Below are 16,263 nucleotides of genomic sequence, written 5' to 3'. Positions count from 1 at the left end.
GATCCTCTTTTTCTGTATATGGCATGCAAATGTACTGACATCTAAATTAGGACTATGGTGGTCTGTTTCCTTGGTGACAAGTATAAATCTGAAAAGGTCATGTTCCTTCATGGTTATATGATGTAGGATCTTAATTTTTTTAGCTGTTTACTACAGCTGGAAAATAACCTATCAGCAACAGAAAATGTGATTATAATGTGGATTACATTTAATGTGTAACAATATGCGCTGAGAGTCAGGAAGCAAGTTCAGGGAGTGAGTGCTTTAATAAATAAACAGAACATAATACAAAGCAAGAAACTCAAACAGCACACAGACGTTACCCGCACCTGCGGGATGGTGACAGGTGTGTGCCATAACGAGCAGCCTGGTGACCTAGAGGCCAGAGAGGGAGCACACGTGACAGTACCCCCTCCACTACGTGCCACAGACGCTGACCAAAATGACAATCCCGGGGATCAGGAGCGGACCGGTCACCCCTACTGATGCGCCGAAACACGTCGCCGGCTGGGGCGCGGGAACCTGACAGACCGGCTGAGGTATGGGAATCTGCCGATCCGGCTGAGGCATGAAGCCTGACGAACCAGCGGAGGCAGGGGAGCCTGGCGAGCTGTCTGAGGCATGAGAGCCTGTAGCGGCTCCCGGACGCGACGTCATTCCCACCGAAACAAAAAACACTCCCTGATACTTCCCTTAGGTGAGGCATCATTCTGTAACGATGTGCACTGAGAGTCAGGAAGCAAGTTCAGGGAGTGAGTGTTTTAATAAATAAACGGACTCGAACAACACACAGACATGAAACTGAAACAATGACGCCTGGGGAAGGAATCAAAGGGAGTGACATATTTAGGGAAGGTAATCAGGAAGTGACGGAGTCCACGTGAGTCTGATGACGTGCGGGTAACGATGGTGACAGGTGTGCGCCAGTTCTCCATCAACAGGGTGATCAAATTAAAATCCTACACCTGTAAACATCACTGTCTGCTGATAAGTGGTTTGAATGATGGCTGTCCTGAATTTCCCTCCCACCACTACAGTAGAATGCTCATCTCGCACAGCTGAGAGATCATTCAAAACAAGTCATTCTGTTCCAAATGGAAGCCAGAGACATTCATATTTTTATGCATTGATAGAATTCAATGACACACTAATATATTTCAGGATAGCCATGAGGGAAAAAGTGGCTTTTCAACAGGCTTTTCAAACATGATACAGTACACTATACAATTTGACACATCTTGAAGATATCATGGTTTCAATGTCTTTTTCCTTTTATCATGTTTTTGCAGAGAGGAATAATCGGGGCTCTTGGCAGAGAGGAGTTATCGGGACAGAAACAGAAGCCATCAATTCTATGCACTTGGTTGAACTTTTGAGAACGACCAAACAAAACTCTAATGTCAGAACGATATTTGACCTAGAAAAGCATCGGACAAAGAGGTCAGCGGTCTTTCACTCTGGAGTGAGAGTCTGTCCTCAGGAGACCATCAATGAGGTCATCGCCAGCCATCAAGCCTACTACAAGCTCAGAGGTATAGGCCTCCCATTCATTATAGTTAGTCAATTGCTATTCTGTTGGCTATTTCAGTGCCACATGTTCAGTATCTAGGTCTTCTGCCCTCGACAGAGGTCATGAGGTGAGGCCTCGCCTGGGGCATGGCATTCATAGCCTCTACTCAAACGAAATAGTGAAAATTGTGCTGTGCACCAGTTAGAAATGTTTAAATACACTATATATACAAAAGCATGTGGACACCCCTTCAAATTAGAGGATTCGGCTATTTCAGCCACACCCATTGCTGACAGGTGTATGCAATCTTCATAGACAAACATTGGCAGTAGAATGGCCTTACTGAAGAGCTTAGTGACTTTCAACATGGCACCGTCGTAGGATGCCACCTTTTCCAACAAGTCAGTTCGTCAAATTTCTGCCATGCTAGAGCTGCCCCGGTAAACTGTAAGTGCTGTTATTGTGAAGGGGAAATGTCTAGGAGCAACAACGGCTCAGCCACGAAGTGGTAGGCCACACAAGCTCACAGAACGGGACCGGCAATTGCTGGAGCACGTAGCGAGTAAAAATTGTCTGTCCTCGGTTGCAACACTCACTAAAGAGTTCCAAACTGCTTAGGGAAGCAACGTCAGCACAATAACTGTTCGTCGGGAGGTTCATGAAATAGGTTTCCATGGCGAGCAGCTGCACACAAGCCTAAGATCGCTATGTGCAATGCCAAGTGTCGACTGGAGTGGTGTAAAACTCGCCGTCATTGGACTTTGGCGCAGGGGAAACACGTTCTCTGGAGTGATGAATCACGCTCCACCATCTGGCAGTCCCACGGACTAATCTGGGTTTGACGGATGCCAGGTGAACGTTACCTGCCCAAATGCATATTGCCAACTGTAAAGTTTGGTGGAGGAGGAATAATGGTCTGGGGCTGTTTTTCATGGTTCGGGCTAGGCTCCCTAGTTCCAGTGAAGGGAAATCTTAACGCTACAGCATACAGTGACATTCTAGATGATTCTGTGATTCTAACTTTGTGGCAACAGTTTGGGGAAGGCCCTTTCCTGTTTCAGCATGACAATACCCCCGTGCACAAAGCAAGGTCCATACAGAAATGGTTTGTCATGATCGCTGTGGAAGAACTTGACTGGCCTGCACAGAGCCCTGACCTCAACCCCATCAAACACCTTTGGGATGAATTGGAGCAGCAACTGCGAGCCAGGCATAATCGCATAACATCAGTGCCCGACCTCACTAATGCACTTGTGGCAGAATGAAAGCAAGTCCCCGCAGCAATGTTCCAACATCTAGTGGAAAGCCTTCCCAGAAGAGTGGATGCTGTTGTACCAGCAAAGGTGGGACCAACTCCACATTAATGCCCATGATTATGGAATGAGATGTTCGACGAGCTGATGTCCATACACTATATGACCATAAGTATAGAATGTGGACCATTGAAGTAGACATAGCAGTACCTGTGACTTATCCAGGTGTGCACCAGTGAGAAGCAGGTGTTGAGTATAGAGTCTAGACAGTGAAGAGAATTGAAGACAGTGCAGCAGAATAACACATCATCCAGAGTCCCTTTGATTAAAGAGGCAGGGAGAAATATCACAGCTTCACCCTGAGGCAAGCAACATGCAATATTCCCTGGAAATAGGGTGCCATTTGGGACATGTTCCCAGCCTAAAAAAACAAAAAAAAACATGATAGCACACTTTTGGGAATTGACATGAAACATTTTCCCCACAGGTTTTGTAAAAAATATTAAAGATTAAAGATCAAACTTTCACCTTTTCATCAGAACATTATTCTACATACACACTTGTCGTGTTTAAAGTCTCAACATGGGTTGTTTGAAGGATGAGAACAAACTGAATGATGGCAGCAATAGTCTTGAATTAATTTCAACATTGCTGCACATTTTATTTGTAGCCAATGCAGATGCACTTAGATTATTCTGCAAATTACCCATTGTATCACATTTTGTTTATTTTATTTTGAAGGAGCGGAGGGTCACATTGCGTAACTGACGGTTCTACATGGAACCCAAAAGTGTTCTGCTTAGAACCAAAAAGGGGTTCTAACTGTAACCAAAAAGGGTTCTCCTATGGGGACAGCCGAAGAAAAAAGGGTTCCAAAAGGTTTCTAAGCGTGTAGGGAGGAAGTGTCTGCCTGGGTACGTGACTGAATGAAGTTGTTTGTCATGAGAATCATCCATGTCTTCGCTTGGAAAGTAAAGCCAGCATTTATGTCTCTACTATTGAAACCTTAAGTATCTGAAAATCATTTCCTGGGTTTTAGAGTTATTTGTACTTAGAGACAATGCCATCACTCCGTGATGAGGTCTTGGTGTATGTCCCAAATGGCACCCTATTCCCTTTATAGTGCACTACTTTTGACCAGGGCCAATAACTATATAGGGAATAGAGTGCTATTTGGGACCTACCCTCAGACTTGATGTGGATCTGTATCTATTGTGCTGAGGATCTTTCATTCTCACTGGAACACCGTTCTGTCTTTGGTCAGTTTGTCAGGAGGCTGTGTGGGAGGCCTTCCGGATCTTCTATGACCGGATCCCTGGACCTACAGAATATACAACTTGGGTTCACACATGTCAACATGAGTCTCTGTGCCTCTCTGACCTGGCCAGTAACTTCAGCAACTCAGAGGAGCACATGAGTATGGTGTACAGGGTGAGGAACCAATGACACAACTCCCTTTTATGTGTCATAACTGTTATACCAATAATTGCTTACATTATTTGAATGAACATGTGCACGTTTTTATGTTGGGGGAGGGATAAAAATGTATATTTAAATGCCAATGGGTGAATTTATGATATCATGTGAAATCCATTTATTTCTGCCGATTTTCCTCAGGAAACAACAGCATTGTTTCTTGCGCAATAGCTATAGGGAAAGCAGTTGTTGATTACGTTTCTTTCCCCTCTTTATTCAAACCTGTTGACATGCAATTATTACATATCAGTCTCTTGAGGGGAGGGAAAAAATATCCACATTATATTGCTCCCATTAACACACAAAACAGCACCCATCAATCTGGTCTAGTCAATTTGGTTATTTTACATTCCTATGAGGGTATAACATGCATATACTATATATTAACAGACAGCACTCCCAAGTGCATGTTTCAGTCGTACCTTACATGCTACACAGTGTTGAAGTGTTATGTTATTGGTTTGAATTGATGTGTGTGATTCATGTTATGATTGTGATTGTGCTCTCACAGAAGATGAACCTGGGAGATGAGAGGCAGTCGACTAGGTAAGGATTAGAGACAGTACCTTATGCAGCCTGCTGTCTGCTGATAGTTGTCAAGGAGCACTGCTTTCTCACACACGATGCAGCCCTCTTGAGTCAGGCTTTGTAGTTGACCTGCCACATAATGCCCTCTCTCTAAGTGTATAATGGCTGGTTATGGACACTCAATGGTAGAGTGGCTCTTGAGATATGAAGGAATCAGTCACACATCTTAGACACTGAACATGCATGATCGCAATTGGCACTGAAATTATGATAATGAAGTCAGGCGAGATGGTACATGAACAGTAAATTAACAAGAAATTAAACTAACTTATGCAGTTCTTTATTAGAATATGTCAAGCTGACATTGATTGTAACTAGGCAGCAGCAGCCACTGAGAAAGAAAGTCATAGGTAAAGACATTAGTACTACCATCAAGTATGTCCTCAGGTAGTTACAATATATAAAATCATCTTAGGTATACTGTACATGCACTCTTCCATATTCTACTGCTGGTTGATAGGCAGTCTAATCTTAGACAGGTGGAGAGCTTGTGCATTGCCATGGTACTGATCTTGTAAAGTAATTAGAGGATAAAGTGCCTTCGGAAAGTATTCAATCCCCTTGACTTTTTCCACATTGATACTTTACAGCCTTATTCTAAAATTGATTAAATTGTTGTTTTTCCCCCTCATCAATCTACACACAATAACCCATAATGAAATAGCAAAAACAAGTTTAGTAATTTTTGCAAATTTATTAAAAATAAACTGAAATATAACATTTACATAAGTATTCAGACCCTTTACTCAGTACTTTTTGAAGCAACTTTGGCAGTGATTACAGCATCAAGTCTTCTTGGGTATGATGCTACAAGCTTGGCACACCTGTATTTGGGGAGTTTCTCCCATTCTTCTCTGCAGATCCTCTCAAGCTCTGTCAGATTGGATGGGGAGCGTTGCAGCACAGCTATTTTCAGATGTCTCCAGAGATGTTAGATCGGTTCAAGTCCGGGCTGTGGCTGGGCCACTCAAGAACATTCAGAGACTTGTCCCAAAGCCACTCCTGCATTGTCTTGGCTGTGTGCTTAGGGACTTTGTCCTGTTGGAAGGTGAACTCTCGCCCTAGGCTGAGGGACTGAGCGCTCTGTAGCAGGTTTTCATTAAGGATCTCTCTACTTCGCTCGGTTTATCTTTGCCTGACTAGTCTCCCTGTCCCTGCCTCTGAAAAACATCCCCACAGCATGATACTGCTACCACCATGCTTCACCGTAGGGATGGTGCCAGGTTTCCTCCAGACATGACACTTGCCATTCAGGCCAAAGAGTTCAATCTTGGTTTCATCAGACCAGAGAATCTTGTTTCTCATGGTCTGAGAGTCCTTTGGGTGCCTTTTGGCGAACTCCAAGCGGGTTGTCATGCGCCTTTTACTGAGTGGCTTCCGTCTGGCCACCCTACCATAACGGCCTGATTGGTGGAGTGCTGCAGAGATGGTTGTCCTTCTGGAAGGTTCTCCCATCTCCACAGAGGAACTCTGGAGCTCTGTCAGAGTGACCATCAGGTTCTTGGTCACCTCCCTGACCAAGGCCCTTCTCCCCCAATTGCTCAGTTTGGCCAGATGGCCAGCTTTAGGAAGAGTCTTTGTGGTTCCAAACTTCTTCCATTTAAGAATGATGGAGGCCACTGTGTTCTTGTGGACCTTCAATGCTGCAGAAATGCTTTGGTACCCTTCCCCAGATCTGTTCCTCGACACAATCCTGTCATGGAGCTCTATGGACAATTCCTACAACCCCATGCCTTGGTTTATGCTCTGACATGCACTATCAACTGTGGGACCTTATATAGACAGGTGTGTGCCTTTCCAAATCATGTCCAATCAATTGAAAATACCACAGGTGGACTCCAATAAAGTTGTTGACAGATCTCAAGGATGATCAATGGAAGAGGATGCACCTGAGCTTTATTTTGTCTCATAGCAAAGGGGCTGAACACTTATGTAAATAAGTATAAGTATTTCTGTTTTTTATTTTTAATAAATTAGCAAACATTTCTAAAAACCTGTTTTCACTTTTCCATTATGGGGTATTGTGTGTGGATTGCTGAGTATTTTTTTTATTTAATCCATTTTAGCATAAGGCTGTAACATAACAAATTTGGGAAAAGTCAAGGGTTCTGAATACTTTCCAAAGGCACTGTGTGTGTTTTCAAGTGCTGTTTTTTACAAACCATTAGCTTAATCATTCAATGCTGGGCTAATGTGGAAAGATTTTTAAATGAAAAAAATATATATATATATTTTTATCTTGCATTTTTTGTTGCAGACCTTTTTGTTGTACATAAAATAACAAATATTCTCATCAGGTACAAACCTGAAAACATACCCTACATATTATTTTTCATAGTTACTTATGTGTATTTTATCCTCTTTCACCTGCAGAATGGTAGCAGCCACAACCACAGCAACACCGGAGGTCGCTGATATAACAGGTATGACAAGACACTGTACCAAGATGTATCAAGACACTGTACCAAGCTGTATCTGTACCAAGACGCTGTGTCAAGACGCTGTGTCAACATGTGTCAAGTAATTGAATCAAGATGCACATATCAATGGTGAATGAAATCTAATATACAGTATAATGAAATTGTAATTAACCGTTAAGGTCCAGAGGAGGCCCAGACTGCAACACCAGAACCACCTGCTCCTGTAACCAGCGTTGCCAGCGTCCCTGATGCTCCTGAGGTTACAGTTGAAGAAGAAACTGCGGAGGAGGAGGTAAACAACATTTATTTTAGTCTAGCTGTTTAGATCACTAACAGCTTGCAGACTGAAAGGAAAGTCGACAGAAATATTGCTTGTTGTTGCCCAGTCCAGCTGTTGTCTTGTTCCTCTCAGACAGAGACAGTGAGCTGATAGCATTTAGCCATATGGTCATGCACTACACCTCTTATCAAATACAGGTGACTGCCAACATCATGCAAACACTTGAGTAAATTATGGATACAAAGTATATTGAAAGCAGGTGCTTCCACACAGGTGTGGTTCTTGAGTTAATTAAGCAATTAACATCCCATCATGCTTAGGGTCACGTATAAAAATGCTGGGCAGGCCATTATTTTGTCTACCATGGATATGCCGCCATAGGATGACAATGCTCCTACTCACAGGGCAAGAGTGGTCACTGAATGGTTTGATGAGCATGTAAACCATTTTCCATGGCTCAATCACCAGATCTCAACCCAAACACGTATGGGAGATTCTGGAGCGGCTACTGAGACAGCATTTTCACCACCATCAACAAAATACCAAATTATGGAATTTCTCATGGAATAATGGTGTCACATCCTTCCAGTAAAGTTACAGACACTTGTAGAATCTATGCCAAGGTGCATTGACAGCCTTGGTTTCTCAAATGACTGCCTCGCCTGGTTCACCAACTACTTCTCAGAAAGAGTTCAGTGTGTCAAATCGGAAGGCCTGTTGTCCGGACCTCTGGCAGTCTCAATGGGGGTGCCACAGGGTTCAATTCTCGGGCCGACTCTTTTCTCTGTATACGTCAATGATGTCGCTCTTGCTGCTGGTGATTCTCTGATCCACCTCTACGCAGACGATGCCATTCTGTATACTTCTGGCCCTTCTTTGGACATAACTCTCCTTTCGTGGCCTCCAACTGCTCTTAAATGCAAGTAAAACTGAATACATGCTCTTCAACCGATCGGTACCAGCATCTGCCTGCCCGTCAAGCATCACTACTCTGGACGGTTCTGACTTAAAATATGTGGACAACTACAAATACCTAGGTGTCTGGTTAGACTGTAAACTCTCCTTCCAGACTCACATTAAGCATCGCCAATCGAAAATTAAATCTAGAATCGGCTTCGTATTTCGCAACAAAGCATCCTTCACTCATGCTGCCAAACATACCCTCGTAAAACTGACCATCCTACCGATCCTTGACTTCGGCGATGTCATTTACAAAATAGCCTCCAACACTCTACTCAGCAAATTGGATTCAGTCGATCACAGTGCCATCCGTTTGGTCACCAAAGCCCCATATGCGACCTGTATGCTCTCGTTGGCTGGCCCTCACTTCATATTCGTCACCAAACCCACTGGCTCTAGGTGATCTATAAGTCTTTGTTAGGCAAAGCCCCGCCTTATCTCAGCTCACTGGTCACCATAGCAGCACCCACCCGTAGCATGTGCTCCAGCAGGTATATTTCATTGGTCACCCCCAAAGCCAATTCCTCCTTTGGCCGCCTTTCCTTCCAGTTCTCTGCTGCCAATGATTGGAACGAATTGCAAAAATCACTGACGTTGGAGACTCATATCTCCTTCACTAACTTTAAGCACCAGCTGTCAGAGCAGCTCACAGTGTAACGTCTCTCGTCGGAAGGCATGGACCAAAGCGCAGCGTGGTAAGTGTTCATGATATTTTATTTCACAAAAACACTCGAACAAAATAACAAAGTGAAAAACCGAAACAGTTCTGTCAGGTGCAGACACTAAACTAAAACTAACTACCCACAAAACACAGGTGGAAAAAAGGCTGCCTAAGTATGATTCCCAATCAGAGACAACGATAGATAGCTGCCTCTGATTGGGAACCACACTCGGCCAAAAACAAAGAAATAGAAAACATAGAAATAAAGAAACTAGAATGCCCACCCTAGTCACACCCTGGCCGAACCAAAATAGAGAATAAAAGCCTCTCTATGGCCAGGGCATGACACACAGATCACTGCACCTGCACATAGCCCATCTGTAAATAGATAATCCAACTACCTCATCCCCATACTGTTATTTTTTATTTTTTTGCTCCTTTGCACCCCAGTATCTCTACTTGCACATTCATCTATCACTCCAGTGTTTAATTGCTAAATTGTAATTATTTCACCACTATGGCCTATTTATTGCCTTACCTCCCTTATCTTAACTCATTTGCACACACTGTAAATATACTTTTTTTCTATTGTGTTATTGACTGTATGTTTGTTTATTCAATGTGTAACTCTGTGTTGTTTGTGTCGCACTGCTTTGCTTTATCTTGGCCAGGTCGCAGTTGTAAATGAGAACTTGTTCTCAACTAGCCTACCTGGTTAAATAAAGGTGAAATAAAGTAAATAAATAAATAAAATTGAAGCTGTTCTGGCTCGTGGTGGTCCAACGCCCTATTTAGACACTATGTTGGTGTTTCCTTTATTTTGTCAGTTACCTGTACATTATCTGACTGCCGGGTCCTATTTATTAGGGCAAAACGTAGCATAATGTTTTCCAATGGAAAACGAAAACCAGTGATTTCTTATTGGTCAAGTTCAGGTTGTCCCTCCATGTTTTTAATCTGTTTTCTTTTCTTTTGGTGCCTAATGAACAGGGCCCTGTTGTCTTCTGTTTGTAGGACTCTGAGCTGCCCAATGTTGTCCCAGAGCAGCCTGTGGAGGAGATAGTGGAGTTCAGCATTGACCTCGTGGACCCAGGCTACAAGGAACTACTGGACGACCCTGACTCCCCCCAATATGTTGACCTCTCTCATCACCTGCAAGACCAGGTGAGATTATAATATAGCCTGGTCCCAGATCTATTTTTGCTTTGGACAACTACATTGCTGTCATTGTCAAGCCAAATGGCATGAACTTTTGTGACAAGGTGGCCTATAGACTGACACCCAGGCTAGGTGACATACTGCACAGTAGAAGACGAGACTTATGGGAGCTCTGTAGTCTGTACTCCTCTTTATGTCCATCAGTAAAATGTTATTGATGATTTTAAGTCCCTAAGACCAATGGGATATACATTTTGATTCCCTTGAGGTACAGTTTATTCAGTGTCAGTTTATTCAGTGTTTTTAAGTTTTTAATGTAGGCACAGAGCCTCAAACAACATTTCCCAATGAAAATAAAGGCATGATCTTATCAGTGTAACACAATCAACTGTCAGATGCAGGTGCCTGATGCTGCACGGTGTGTTGTGTGACATGTTGCTACAAGTGGTACTGTCCTCATGGGTTGTGGCCCTCTGAGGGGGTTCATGGTAAAGATGATTATATAATGCCACAGGACCATGAGCCAGAGGCAGATAAAGCAGATTAGTGAGTTCCACTTGGACTGTCAGGGCTGGATTCTCAACCTGACTAGACCAAGGCTTAGTCCCGATTCTTCACCCTTCTCCCAAAGTATGCAATTGCACATTCTCAATGGTAGAGATTCCCTCCAGCCAATACTTGCACCAATCCCATGCTTTTAAATCCATGACAGTGAAGGTGCAAGTGCTCACTTTTGGAAAAGGGTGGAGAATAGGGACGTAGCCCAAAGCTCTGCCAACCATTTTACTCTTTGTGAGAAAATACATCTGATTCATTTCACTTAACGATCCGATTCAAGCGCTCTGGAGGCTAGTTCGCACATACTGTATTGAGATTTATTGGAGATGGAGTCCTTCATTGGATTTCCCCCAATGGACTCTCAAAGCTCCATAAGTGATGATTATGTCATAAGTGTGTGCTAAATGTGATTAACTAAAGATAGAGATCAATGAATTTAAGTGTCTCATTCATACATTCCTCTGCACTGATTTACAGTAGTAGGGAATATGCTCAGATTACATTATGTAACTAGTAACATTTATTTGACTTATTAATGGGACTGCTATACGGACTGGAGAGAAATGCCATCATATGTGATTCTGTAAGCTTTAAAACAAACTTATTTTCCCACAGATGCTCCATGTTTTTGACAAACTCCCAGGATTTAAAGATATAAATGTTTTGGGAATCAGGTAAGTCTGTGGCAGACATGAATAATCACATCTGGTGCCTTCGTGCTTAATACTGATGTTTTGGTGAGCAAATTAAATGGCAATAGATTAGGTGAGATAGATGAAAGTCAGGTGCAAGCTGGGAACCCTGCCAGTAGGGATCAATCCACAGCCTCTCACTGCACTGAGAAATTCCTCTGACACTCAATTTATTTAATCGGACCTTCTTAACAAAGTGTTGATTTGGCATGGACACTGATTCATTTGAAAACAAAACTAGCTCATTCCCACTTAGGTGAAATTGAGTCAAATTCTAGGAACAGAAAATATTTGAGTGCCATCCAAGCCATTCTGTCATGCTACAGGCTGTGCTCTTGGCTATGCTGACTGTAGTAAGAACTGAATACTTGTGTCATTAGTGTGACCCACATGCAGGCCAAATATATATACCTTTCCTTTCCTGTGTGTTAACACTGAAGGTCATTATATCTTTACATTCAAATGCAAAAGAATACATGTCAAGCACAGGTGGCTGGTGAGGGGAGGATGGCTCATAATAATGGCTGGAATGGAGTGAACGGAATGGCATCAAACACATGGAAACCACGTGTTTGATGTGTCTGATACCATTCAACAATTCTATCCCAGTCATTACTATGAGCCCGTCCTCCTCTATTAAGGTGCCACCAGCTGCCTGTGGTGTCAAGAGACAAACACCCTGTGATGTCATGACACACGACCAGCAATGAATGATGATCTATTTCCTTGTAGATGGCATGTCATTATGTCACATACTAATGGCCTATTTTCTTCCCCCGTCCAAATCCTAGCGAGACCCAGGAGAGTGACGGGTAATTGAATTACTGTAATGAAAGCCATCTTGAGTGGTAGCTTCTGTTTCCCTCTGTGTGCTTGTCCCTGTCCGTCTGCTTCTCCTCTCGGTGTTAATCTGGATCTAACACAGGGCCCAAGGAGAGAGGGATCACATGACCTAAACAAACACCAACTTGGCAATTACTCAGCTCTAAGTGCAGCCATGGTGGGTCAATACATCAACCAGGGACACAGTTGAGAAATGAGGACCAAAATCAGCTGAAACTAGGCCTACATTTGATTTCCCTTCTGTATCTCATTGAAGGTTAACATGTGCTTCTTTAAATCTTTCTGAAAGGGTGTTAATGCTCCTGTCTTCTTCATTTTAGGATGGAAGGGAATTAAGCAGTGCAATAAAACCCCTGTGTGAATAGAATAATTGCAGAGTTGCTCCCTTCCCTAATTTGCAGGGCCCATTGTGGCCAGTGCTGTCACAGGCAATAACATCCTCAAGCCTGCTCCACTAATCTGATAAATGATTCACAACTAATTCGACTTTTGTCTGTGTCTTCACTATTTACAAAAACAAAATGGAAAGAAATCCACCATTGATGGTATCATTACTATTCTAATCAAAATCCCATTTAACTAATCTGTTTGTCCTCCGGCTTCTCTATGACAGAGCTGCATATTGAATACATTTTTGATAGTGTCATTAAAATCAGCAATTTTTGACTCTCCAAATTTTAAACCTGACAGAGGCTGACTGTGTTTTTAGTTTATGTAGTTAAATCCTTTTAGCTTTTCTAGATCTGTATAATGCAGTACATCACCAAGAGCTACTATTTTCTGCTCTCATACAGTATATTCTTATTTTTCAGACCTGGAGCAGTGACAGTGCACTATTCCCTGGTCTTTGAGACAATTTCAACAGAAGTTTCAGAGGATGACACAGGGACTCCAGTGTCAGCTGTGCCCAGCCTGTGGGAAAGGGTGGCCAAGGCTTTGAGTGAACAGGCCTCTCTGCCAGTGGATCTACAGTCATTAAACTTTGAACCAGGTAACCAAATCCCTGTGAATAAGTTCTGTTATATTTCTAAAAGACATGATTTTGCATCGTTTTTGTACATCTTTCCACAGTAAAAGTTATTCCATTAACTACAAGACGTATTGAGGAAGCTGTTGAGGAAGTGATTGAATATGTAAGTACTGGAATTCTAATCTAGACTACCTAAGGTGAAATACCAAACCTTGGAAATATGCATCAACATGCTTTTTTGTCTTTTCCATCAACAGTCCAGTGCGCCATCAATCCACAATGACCTGGAAATAGCCATAGATGAGCCAGAGATTGCTGGGGAGAAGCCTCGTCTGGATGTTCCACTCGGCCCTGTGGAAAAGAAAAATGCTCTCGTCACCCTCCTGGACTCTACAGATGACGAAGAAGAAGAAGTAGAAGAAGAAAAAGCCCAACCAGAGAGGGGTGATGTGCCTTACATCTACGAAGACGTTGATGAGAATGAGTTTAAAGCAACAGCTGAACCAGAGGAAGAGGTGCCATTTATCACACACATGATTGAAACCATCCATGCCATTGATGAGGGAACTGGTGAGCTTGTGAGAGACTATTTCCCAACCCCTCCTGCTGAGGACTCTGCTGCTGAGCCCAGCGTTCCAGAGGAATACCCTGAGCCACCTTTTGGCAATTTAGTTCCTACTAATGGGTACCTTGTCTTACCCCCTGAGGGTTTGGATATTACCTCCGTTCCTGAAATAGAAAGTATAGAAACTGATGCTCCAGCTGAACTCCCTCCTAACTTGATATCAGAGGAGAAGGCTGTTGTTGAGGAGGAGGCAGAGCCTACTCCAACCCCTCAGATTCTGCTCCCCACAGCCACTGAAGAGCTGTCTGACCCTGGATTACCTGTAACGACTCTCTCAGCCATCACAGATCAGCCTACTACTGAAGCAATAGAGGACCTTGAAGTTGAGGAGAATCTTATTCTGAATGAAGAGGAAGAAGATGAGGAACCTGAGGAAGAGGTAGTTGAGCAATCGGGACCTGAGGAAGAGGTAGTTGAGCTATCGGGACCTGAGGAAGAGGTAGTTGAGCAATCGGGACCTGAGGAAGAGGTAGTTGAGCAATCGGGACCTGAGGAAGAGGTAGTTGAGGTCTCGGAACCTGAGGAAGGGGTAGTTGAGGTCTCGGAACCTCAGGAAGGCGTAGTTGAGGTCTCGGAACCTCAGGAAGGGGTATTTGAGGTCTCGGAACCTCAGGAAGGGGTAGTTGAGGTCTCGGAACCTCAGGAAGGGGTAGTTGAGGAACCTGAGGAAGAGGTAGTTGATGTACCAGAACCTGAAGAAGAGGTAGTTGAGGAACCAGAACCTGAGGAAGATGTTAATGAACCACCAGCAGAAGAAATTAAAATCATCCAACCTCTGGATTCTGCAGAGGACACTCTCTTTGGAGAGGAAATGTATCCTGTTGAAGAGGACAATATTGTGCCAATAGAAGACCAGTCACCTGAGGAGGACATGGAGGAACAATTGCCTGAATTCCCCGGATATGAGGACATCTACCCTGACGAAGCTGTTGATACTGTGGACCAATCAGGTGAGCAATGCAGGTTATTAAAGCTGTTCTAGCCCTGTAAAGGACGACAAAACGCAGAGACAATTAAACATTTAAAGTAATACATTTCGTTGATAGAGGTGTGCAGGTGCATTACAGCTAATTATTAGAGTCCAGGCCAGGGAGGAGATATATTAATGTTCTATATTTGGACTGAGTGCTGTGATGCGTGATGATGAAAGAACTGTAATGTGGTGTTCATCATTTCGTACGTGGTCAACAAAAGGCTTTTGATAATTCATTTGTTACATTTTAATAATTTAGCAGACGCTCTCCTCCAGAGCACTTACAGTAGCGAGTGCATGCATTTTCATACTTTAAGTATTGTTCCCCCGTGGGAATCCACCCCACAAACCTGGCATTGCAGCGCCATGCTCTACCTACTGAGCCACACGGGACTTACCAATTACCAATGGTTACACCGCTGAGGGATACTGTACTTTATCAAACAATGCAGATATATTTTTTTATCAAATAAATGTAAAGAAATATTATTCACAGCAGGGCCCTGCAAAAGGTCTTGCATGAGACGGTTTCATCCCTGCAGCCATGTAGGAAATGAATCTGCACGTTCAGTATAAATTAGGATTATGTACTGGACAATTGGAAGGCATTTGCAGTATGGGTAAAACTCACTTGTGATGGTTTGTGACTTATTGAAATATTATCTTCTGTTTCAAAGATCATTCACCAGAGGTCAGTGAAGTGGAATTGGCTCCATTGCCAGGGGACAGGGAAGTGGAGATAGCAGTGACAGCAGAACCCATCCCAGACTCTTCACCAACACCACCTGCAGAATCTGACACTGTGCCTGAGGTAGATGAAACAGAGTCAGCTTCAGAGTTACAGCCTATGGAGGAGGATGCCGAGGAGCCTGCGGTGGTTGTTATCAATGAAGAGGAGGCTGAAGAGGAGGTCATAGATGTCTCGGAACCTGAGGATGAGATCGTGCAAGACCTTGCAGACGAATTTGACCAAATGGACCTGGTGAGCACAGAGGCCATTGATCTTCCAGATGCCAGTGGATACCCATTGGCTCCCGAGGAGCACCCCTTCGAGACCACAGCGTCTCCACCACTGAGATACCTGACCACGCCCTCCATGACCACGGCCAGTAAAGGAAGGGAGCTGGTAGTGTTCTTCAGTCTACGGGTGACCAACATGAAGTTCTCAGATGACCTCTTCAACAAGAGCTCTTCAGAATACAGATCCCTGGAGAACACCTTTGTGGAGCTGGTGAGTGAGAATGAAATATGTTCATAAAGAGATGAGTGACAGCATTTATTTGTTGCGCTGCAGCA

The 16,263-nt window shown here is 43.4% G+C and overlaps 1 protein-coding gene across 2 annotated transcripts in view; it reads left to right on the top strand.

The window, feature by feature from the left end:
* Positions 1 to 1,118: 1,118 nt before the first annotated feature.
* LOC139556178 (interphotoreceptor matrix proteoglycan 1-like) overlaps positions 1,119 to 16,263 on the top strand; it is a 29,011-nt gene continuing 13,866 nt past the window's right edge. The window contains exons 1-12 of one of the 2 annotated variants that reach the window (XM_071369773.1): positions 1,119 to 1,532; positions 4,028 to 4,194; positions 4,751 to 4,785; positions 7,201 to 7,250; positions 7,427 to 7,539; positions 10,163 to 10,312; positions 11,480 to 11,538; positions 12,348 to 12,368; positions 13,212 to 13,390; positions 13,471 to 13,532; positions 13,627 to 14,944; positions 15,645 to 16,198. In XM_071369773.1, the coding sequence (XP_071225874.1) occupies positions 1,250 to 1,532; positions 4,028 to 4,194; positions 4,751 to 4,785; positions 7,201 to 7,250; positions 7,427 to 7,539; positions 10,163 to 10,312; positions 11,480 to 11,538; positions 12,348 to 12,368; positions 13,212 to 13,390; positions 13,471 to 13,532; positions 13,627 to 14,944; positions 15,645 to 16,198 (2,991 nt within the window). In that variant the 5' untranslated portion in view covers positions 1,119 to 1,249. The remainder of the gene's footprint in view (positions 1,533 to 4,027; positions 4,195 to 4,750; positions 4,786 to 7,200; positions 7,251 to 7,426; positions 7,540 to 10,162; positions 10,313 to 11,479; positions 11,539 to 12,347; positions 12,369 to 13,211; positions 13,391 to 13,470; positions 13,533 to 13,626; positions 14,945 to 15,644; positions 16,199 to 16,263) is intronic. The other variant, XM_071369774.1, reaches the window with a different exon arrangement.

Source organism: Salvelinus alpinus, chromosome 27, assembly GCF_045679555.1.
Source record: "Salvelinus alpinus chromosome 27, SLU_Salpinus.1, whole genome shotgun sequence".
NCBI lineage: Eukaryota > Metazoa > Chordata > Actinopteri > Salmoniformes > Salmonidae > Salvelinus > Salvelinus alpinus.
Note: the sequence above shows the minus strand (reverse complement) of the source record. Positions and strands in the feature narration are given on the sequence as shown.